The sequence below is a fragment of the Morone saxatilis genome, unplaced genomic scaffold (assembly GCF_004916995.1).
Source record: "Morone saxatilis isolate NCDOM2014 unplaced genomic scaffold, NCSU_SB_2.0 Contig9, whole genome shotgun sequence".
In the NCBI taxonomy this organism is placed as follows: Eukaryota; Metazoa; Chordata; class Actinopteri; family Moronidae; genus Morone; species Morone saxatilis.
The window spans coordinates 20,848,700-20,857,911 of record NW_023340268.1 but is presented as its reverse complement, the minus strand read 5'-3'; the positions used below and the strand labels follow the sequence as shown (position 1 = coordinate 20,857,911).

General features: G+C 41.0%; 2 protein-coding genes across 2 annotated transcripts in view; both read left to right on the top strand.

Moving 5' to 3' along the window:
• pdik1l (PDLIM1 interacting kinase 1 like) overlaps positions 1-7,234 on the top strand; it is a 23,147-nt gene extending 15,913 nt beyond the window's left edge. Inside the window, exon 3 of the mRNA XM_035681166.1 lies at positions 1,927-7,234. Within this exon, the coding sequence (XP_035537059.1) occupies positions 1,927-2,667 (741 nt within the window). The 3' untranslated portion in view covers positions 2,668-7,234. The remainder of the gene's footprint in view (positions 1-1,926) is intronic.
• A 208-nt stretch (positions 7,235-7,442) lies between these two features.
• The window catches only part of LOC118342837 (replication protein A 32 kDa subunit-like), a 4,627-nt gene continuing 2,857 nt past the window's right edge, over positions 7,443-9,212 (top strand). The window contains exons 1-3 of the mRNA XM_035681500.1: positions 7,443-7,526; positions 7,605-7,657; positions 7,746-7,847. Coding sequence (XP_035537393.1) covers positions 7,514-7,526; positions 7,605-7,657; positions 7,746-7,847 — 168 coding nt within the window. The 5' untranslated portion in view covers positions 7,443-7,513. The remainder of the gene's footprint in view (positions 7,527-7,604; positions 7,658-7,745; positions 7,848-9,212) is intronic.

The window sequence follows — 9,212 nt, the reverse complement described above, 5'->3', positions numbered from 1 at the left end:
AACAATCATACATATTTAATAGACTTCTTTCCACTGCAGGATGCGGCTGTTAAGCAGAGAGTGAGTATAGTGGCTATGAATATAGCTTGTGTTCAGGTCTTCACGCGCCCTTATTCTGTGAGATTGTTTATAAGTTTATATTTTAAATAATAATCTAAACTTAAAAAAAAAACAACTATTACTGATTATAATAACTGAAATGCTGAGATATAGGCCTACTTTTTTTAAAAACAAGAAAGCCTTGCAACAAACCTGTAGCTTTTCTGAGTTTAATACAAAACACCATCGATCAACTCCCAGAAGTGCATCCCATTTAATCTTTATTTAATGCGAGATGGATGAAACCTCACAGGTTTGTGGTCCGCTGTCAGAAAGGGAGATTAAATGAACTCCCTTCCTGCAGCAGGCATAAATGAGAGGACTCTCGTGCTGCTTTTGATTTAAAAAAATAAATAAAAATAATGTCCCACAAAGGGAGGTGGGAGAGGACATGTTATGAATACAAAGCCAGAGCAACCTTGCTTGTTTAGTTATGAGTGATATTCTCTTCTCCTCACACTGCTTAGCTGTGACCCACTGTATCAACAATCATGTAAGCTAGACCAGACCTACGTGATGTAATCGTTTTGGTTCTGCTTGTTGCAGCTTTGTCTGTTGGGGTTTGAGGTAATTCTTTGATTTGTTTCATCTCCTGTAAGTACAGATGTCAGACAGCTTGTTTAGTGGTTTACTTTTGTCTGTGGAGATGATTTTTTTCTCATGTGCTAGCAGGATCACTTCAGCTTTTATCTTTGCTATTGACACTTGAATATAGTTGCATTTCTTTTACCCTGAATACTGCCTCTCTCTGAAGGTACCAGTTTTTAGACAGCACGGCGATGCTGTCTTCATCAGCAGTTTTTCATTCTTTTTTTTTTTTTTTTTGCCATAATGGAGTGCCTTTCTACTGGTCAAACAGAGACAGAAGAAAGCCAGAGCAGACACAGAAGGGCTAGCAAACTTTACTTCTGGCTCTGGCTACTATACCCATATGATGCATTATATTTACCTTGGAAGTCTCACAATGGTCCAGTGCGACAAGTCGGAAAACCAAGCTCTAGCCAGGTTACGTATTCTCAACAATCAGTTGATACCAATGCATTACGTGGTATTTTCCACAGTAAACATGTCCACTGATAGAAGCTGGACAGTACTCTGTGTATGACTGATCAAATGAGACACAAAAGACAGAAGTGCTGCTTGCTTGATGCAAGGAGCAAAAGTCCTTTCGGGGTGATCCAGAAGTCAGAATTTGTTCCATTCAGTCCAATAACATTCAGTCTAGATTTGCAAGACGAAATTATGTATCCCTGTTTAAGTTAGCAGAGGGCTAAACTGGAAGTTAGCGGTTCGTCAAGCGGAGTCTCTACTGTATCCAGTATGCATTCATCTGGCTTTGCAGTGCATTTCTTTGCAGTGGGAAGTGGACTTTTTTGGCTACATGTGCCACTGAGCAGCCTTCATAGGAATTAAGTGCTGCCTCCAATGCTATATCCAGGTGTCTTTATATATCCATGCCAGGAGCATGACCAGCACACATTAGATTCTCATGATCTTCTTCTTCTTCTTCTTCTTCTTCTTCTTCTTCTTCTTCTTCTTCTTCTTCTTTTCATTATTATTCTTCAAACAAAATTCGTCCAACAAAGTTGTAGTATACAGTTCATTGTTTGTTAGGTTTTTAATATCTAAGGCAAACAAGTACATTTCCTATATTTCAGCTCTAACAGTAGTATCTCAGGAAGGTTGGATAAATAAGATCATGATATTTTTGGCCACAATAAACTTAGCACATCCCATATTGTGCAGCATGCATAGTTGACTAACCCTCAGCCGTCAGCAGTGGTCTCATGTTGACTTGGTTTTTCTTTTCCTGTGTTTCTACTGTAGCTGGTGGAGACGTCTCTGAAAGGTGAGATCACATTCGACCCGTGCTGTGCCTACTACTTGTGGTTCGTCACGGACTTCTGCGACGGGGGCGACATGAACGCCTACCTTCTGTCCCGCAAGCCCAGCCGCAAGACCAACACCAGCTTCATGCTGCAGCTGGGCAGCGCCCTGGCCTTCCTGCACCGCAACCAGATCATACACCGTGACCTCAAACCGGACAACATCCTCATCTCGCAGGCCTGCACGCCGGCCGGGTCGACCGAGCCCACCCTCAAAGTGGCCGACTTCGGCCTGAGCAAGGTCTGCTCCACCTCCGGCCTGAACCCTGAAGAACCGGCCAGTGTCAACAAGTGCTTCCTGTCCACAGCTTGCGGAACAGACTTCTACATGGCCCCGGAGGTCTGGGAGGGCCACTACACGGCCAAGGCAGATATCTTCGCCCTGGGGGTGATTATCTGGGCCATGGTGGAGCGCATCACCTTTGTGGACGTGGAGACTCAGAAGGAGCTGCTGGGGAGCTACGTGCAGCAGGGCTCAGAGATTGTACCCTTAGGTGAGGCCCTGCTAGAGAACCCAAAGATGGAGCTGCTGATCCCCGCCAGGAAAAAGAGCATGAACAGCCACATGAAGCAGCTGATCAGGGAGATGCTGTCGGCCAACCCTCAGGAAAGGCCCGACGCCTTTGAACTGGAGCTCAGGCTGGTCCGTATCGCCTGCAGAGAGCTGGACTGGGACACGTGATGGACATGAACGGCACCACAGACTCAGCTGATCAAGCACATGTGCACATCTCATCAGCTACTGTTAACCTAGGTGGTCACATAACAGGGGATTATTGTTTTTTTTAACTAGGGAACAATAATTAGAATAGTCATTGTTTGTATCATGGCTTAAACTTCATCCACTGTCCAAGCACATACAGTCCTCTACTAGCTGTGTCTTTATATCGAAGGGGAGAGGTGCGACACCCACCGCTGCTGCTGCTCCAAAACTGCAGCTTAGTCTCAGGCTAATCACATCACAGCTTCCACTTCCTCCTTACAGAATCACTCGAGCGTGATGAAAGAGCAAAGTGACCCCAAAAGTCCTGCATTCAATTAAAAGTGAAAGTCGAAGTGACAGTCAGCACAGTTTATCTACAAATACCATCTTGGACTCGGTGCTAATTGTTACTAAATGCAATATGAGACATTATCCTGTGATCATTACAGCGTACATTAATCCAAAGGGCCAGTCACCTCAATGTGTGGAATGTTTTGAAGCCATTTGTGGCTTCGACAGAACCTGACTTACAAACTGATTTCTGGTACATGATCACCAGCATTGATATAACATCAAGATTTGATTCTGGCATCAAATGCAGACATGCCCTGAATGCTCAGGTAATAAAAACATACAGCATGATGGTATTTGCAGACAAACGATCTACTGACAAGGTCAGTTTTGCTCAGTAGTGTTGGAGGGAAAAAAATACCAAACTTTGGTGCTTGAAGATAACGTTATGTTTTGTTTTTTTTGTTCTTTTTTGAAGGCTGCTTCGTTGGTTGTGTGGGTGGGGGACATTTTATCAGTAAGTGTCCAGCCAGCAGGTCCTTGTGGTTGGTCTTTCCTCTTTCTGCCCATTACTGACTTTATGATAAATTGACTGGTCCCATACCAACCAGTATGACAGAATGTATAACGATCAAGACAGGTCAAACTTATTTATATAGAGCCTTAAACACAGAAACACTTAATTTTAATGACCCAGCGCTTCACAGAATTAATGAGCAAGAGAGCCTAAAGGATAATTCTGGTTTATGGTTTTGCAACTCGGGTCTTACTTTTATGGTTTTGGTCATAATAACATTGTACTCACCAAGTTAATCGACTGTTCGCTAAACCCTGCCCACCTGAGCTACTGTTGCTATGTCTGTCAAGCTTTCCAGCATGGCTTTATGCAAGGTTACAGTGATAAACGGGGCAGATTTACCTCTCGAGATTTGTGGTAATTTATGAAACATTTGACTGGATTTTGGACCATTTTTGACATTTTGTGGACCCAACGATTAATTGAGTAAGGAATCAAAAGAAAGGTGCAGTAAATTATATTATTTTTGTTGAAATAAGTGTCAGTGTGGTGACAAAGGGAGGAGGGAGGGGACTGCTGACTGCAATACCAGGCAGGAAGTTAGCCAAAATGCAGATTTCACTCACACCTTTAAACGATAATAAACAATGAGATGATGTTGTAAATGTATTGTGATAGAAATACATAAAATGTAACTTAAACGCACAACACAAAGGTTGAATTTATGCTTTACAGCAAGTACAAATGAAACAAAGAACGGCACAGACATTGGTGTAACCATAAACTCTGATATTGGAGCATGTGTGAGCGATGCTACACTGGCTGCCACTCAGTGAATGTGCCTGAGCAGGGCCTTTTCCTGTACCTGGAAAACCACATAAACATGTACTTAGCTAATAGCATTGATTAGTTTATCAATGCTGTGAAACGTGGCATTTGTCCATGTATTCTTGTGCCTGTGAAAATGAAAAAGTTATTAGACGCTAACTGACCTTAGAAATAACGTAATGCTTAGTCACTACTGTGTAGTAGGTGGAGGAGAAAACAGCAGTGTACAGCAACTGTTGTACACGTCCAGCTCAGTTTATAGACTGAACTCCTGGTTCAACTTTGAACTACCAAAATTAGATGTCCTCACTCAGTTGTTCTCTGCAGTGAGGGGTTATTACCAATATTTCAGGTGCCCTCCCTTTCAGTTTACCTCCAAATAAAGTGGTTTAGATCATCTGGATAAACCATATGGCTTGGTGTTTCTTGCCCCATTTGACATCACTGTGGCAATGTCACCGTGTTCCAAGATCTCAGGCGAGCAAAGTGTTATCTTAACCAAAGGAAATATTATCCCAAACTGTGAAAATAAAACCCAAGTTGCAACGAACCAGAGTTGTCCTTGAACAAGAAAATTCAAACAACCGAGCACACTACAATAAAGCAGACAGGCCTACGTTCAAAAGACTTGTGGAGCGACTCCCCCACACATGGCAAACAAATCTTCTCTTGAGAGAAATCCCCATGTTGCCTAAATGTAGATTTTTTTTATTAATTATCTGAAGGGTGAGCTGCGTGTTTTACAAGAGCGGTGACATGAATATTCACATCTGGGTCCATTTAGACAAGAGACCTGAATGAGTAAAAGGGGTGAGGGGATTCAGTGAATCTCACTGAAAGGCACTTTTATTTTTCTGTTTATATTTATTCCTCATAAAGACCTACTGCATTATATAGGGGAGCTCTGTGAGGCTGGATTCAGTGCGATAACTGCTTCGGTATTTGTTTACCGGGCGAGCACAATGTCAGCCAGCAGTCTACTTATGCATGCAGTGTCTCTCACCTTCAGGGAAGAAGCAAGAGAAGACACCAGCACACTCAATCCTCCATGAGCCAGAGGATCTCTGCTTTTAAAAAAAAAAAAAACATAATACTGTTGTATTTAACTTGATCTCCTCTCACTGTGTCACTGCTGCTCCTTTCCTTTGGCTCTGGATCTTACAGTAATCCCCTTCTTCATGCTTCCGACAGGCTAATTCTAAGCCTATTAAGTTGTTGCAGCACTTGGCAGAGGATCATGCTCGGGACCCCTTTTGCCTTTCAGGTCATACATAATTTGTGCACTTTTACAGGAACCTATAAAACCAAACAATCCTGGCTTCTTCGCTGCTCTCAGAACTCTGGCGGAAAATCAAATTTCCTTTTGACTTGTTGCCAATATTTATCTGCTATATGGCCTTTAATTCTTCCCTCAGCTCTAATAGTTTTATTTCCTATCAAGATGGGATTGAGATTTGCCTAATTTTGTAGAAAATTGTTGATTTTTCTTTCTATTGTGGCTTCAGTGATATTGCACTCAAACACAAGAATTGGCAGACATGCTTGAGTTGCTTCACGTTTCACCGACTCAGCGTGGTGCTTTGGTATGAAAAGCAATCCCACAAATCAGTATTAAAAACGCCTGTCTGTACTGCAGGACATCGATGCTGCTTTGGACAATGTTGCTTCGCTTCAAGAATGTTGTATTTGTGGCTTTTTGTTCACGAGCATCAAAGTTTGGACTCAAAAGTAGGTCACCCATATCCTCAGAGCTCTAAGCAGAGCAGAGGATGATGGGTAGAGTCATTTCCGGCCAGATTTCTTCCTTCAAGCCTTCTAGACGTGAGTGGGGGGAGGAGGAAGACATTTGGCTTCCTGTGAGGTTTGAGATGTTTGCCAAACAAATGCTACGTCTGGGGTATTAAGAGATTTCACCCTTTGATTTGTCGTATTAAATTCCTTTGCACATGTGTAAATACTGTATAGGATCAACAGGGGACGAACAAGGTTGATGTACATTTGACTGGATGTGCTCTGTTTTCAAGAGCCAGAATTGTTTGACATGTAAATTGCTGTGATGGATTCAACTTTACTTCAGCTCTTAATTCAGCTTCAGTTCACTTCAATCATGGAAAAGATGTGATATATTTACAGGTCAATACTGTCCGTGTGCTAGTGATAATTGTATGTTTTTCATTGGCCTGTTTGTGATTTTGTGTAAGCAAAGCTGGTATACAACGTGGGTCAAATCCAGTCGTCTTTTCTGTCTGGTACCGGGCTATTTGGAAGTAGAACAGTTCTTTGGAACTCTGGGACATCAGTCAGACCTCGACTGTACTAGCCCTGATCCAGAACCTCCGTACAATGTACCACCGTACTGCTTTGCCATCTCCCAGAACTCAGACATTTCAGTTGATGACATTCAACATTCTGTTGATGACACATTCTTGATTAAAATGGTTTCCGAAAACTGGTGGAAATGTGGACTAGTTGGCTAGGTAGCACCAAAAATCTTGAACAGAACCGGTTGAAGAACCAGAGCTAATTTTGCAGGAAAAACACTGAGTGACTCGTAGAAATTGTTATGGGAAGAATGTTGAGAATAAGAATATTTTCAGAGACCAGATGGACAAAAAAACACAAGGCAGGTTCAGAACAAAAAATGCCACTGGTTGCTTGTTATAACCTTGATAGGCAGAAATATCTAAGTTCCAGGAGATACTGATGCAGGACTGTGATACCTAAGGAGTCCTGGATCAGGGTTACACTTAACATAAAACAATGTCCTGTGTCAGATGAAGAACACACTGGGAATCATGTCAAATAAAAGATCCACACTTGCAACCAGGCAAACTTCTGCTCTCACACTTTTGTATGAACAATTTTTTGCTCTTATGTCATTTTGAAGAGATTAAATGAAGTTTATCAAAAGTTGTGTGAACACCTGTCAATCACTGTTGAATTGATGGTTTTTTTAATAAAATGAATTGAAATATTAACTGAATTGCTTTAAAGAAATGAAGCATGCGAATGGTTTTACAACTGAGTTTTGTCTTTGGTCCTGCAATGCAACACTGGTGATTGCTGTAATTCAATTCACCTGACTGCCTGGACTTAAAGAAGCTGCCAGCGAAGGTAGTTTTTGGTCCTACATTTCTGAAGAATACATGTAGCTGCCCACGTGACAGTTTAATTTGAACATATTTTGTCATGTGGAACCAAGGTAAGTCAGCATTACAAAAAAAAAGCTTGGAATTCCTTTTATGTCTTAATGCGGTTTGCATATTTTGCTTCTACACAGCTTGTAGTCAGTCCCCTGGTGGGATGACCCGCCACAAAGCAGGGATATCAAAGGTGCGTCTATCTTCTGTTGATAAATGCAATGGAAGCCTCTGAAGAAAATGTGTGACTGTAATGGATTCCTTCACCCTGATTTCTCCAGAGGGCAACTCTTCAGATTTTGCCCTGCACAGTGTCTCAGCTGCTGTCTGCTTCTCAAGTCAGCAACGATACCTTCACCATGTGCGACTGGGAACTGAACCAGGTACGAGTAGCAATTCTACACCACTGTATATCACTGTGTAGTCATGCATAGGCCTGAGGTATAGACTTAAGTCAGGAATGTGCTGACAGTACACCTGACAACATTTTTAAAGAGTCTTGCAAGTCAACTTAACCACCAATGACTTTTATCTTAACTTGGACTTGAAGGACTTGGTATCCTCCCAAAGATCAGTCTACAGCCATGCTTGTGACTGAAAATCAGCATGCTAACATGATTCTTGTGATGACAATGTGTTTACCATGTTCACCATCTTAGTTTAGCATGTTAGCATGCTAACATTTAGCACTTAACACAAATGATGAGGCTGAATTTGGTCATAATCAAAGTACTGGACAGGTTGAAATGTTGAAGTACTACAAGAACACTATATTATGAAATATTTCCATTACCAACATAATTAGAAAAAACAAAAAACAAATCAAGTCTTATCTGTTTTTATGCATTTTCGGGCACCTTTGCCAGTATTTTGCACCTAACGCAATACATTTTTAAAATATAATTGTGTGTTTTTAGTTGTATATGATGATGACGACGACGACGAAAATCAGACAATTAAAATCATACAGAAGTGAAGCAGAATTAAAAAATAAAAATAAAATAAAAGGTAGAAGATGAAACATTGCAAAATGAACCCCACTGGGGCAAATAATTTAAACTGTTAAAAACATACAAATTAAAGAATAGAATACCACACCTAGCTAATTTATGATAAGAACAATAATACTAATAAAATATTTGACAGTGTGATAGAATAAATTAAAGCATGGTCACCTTTGGTCCTGAGCCTGGACTCAGGAATATTCAGGAATATTGTTTAAACTGATATAAAACAACAAAAAAAATCTTACAGGCCAGATTACATTTTTGACATCATGTCGCAAATTCATTGACAATCCATCAAATAATTGTCCAGATGTTTCACTAAAAACCACCATGAGGTTGGCATTTGATGAAAAGTCAGAAGTACTTCCTCTAGGAATCATGCCTGTCTGTACACAGTGTGTTACTTCATGCAGTCCAGTGGTGTCAAGGACCCCCAACTGATAAACATAAGGCAGCAGACCTGTATCTGATAAGATAATGTCTATACTGCAGATTAAAAGTGAAGAGAGTGAAACTATAACAGAACAGATTCATTCTGATCACCTTCTATTGATCTCAATTTGTATAGTCCATGAACATAATAGTGAAATTAATATAGCCTGGGGACCCCCCTGGAACATTGTTAAGGACCCCTAGTTGAGAGCCACTGAACTAGTAGGCCTAGATGTCAAACCATTTTACTGAATAATAGTTAGAGATATAGAGATATTTAAATGAGGACCAAAGTGATGGACTGACTGA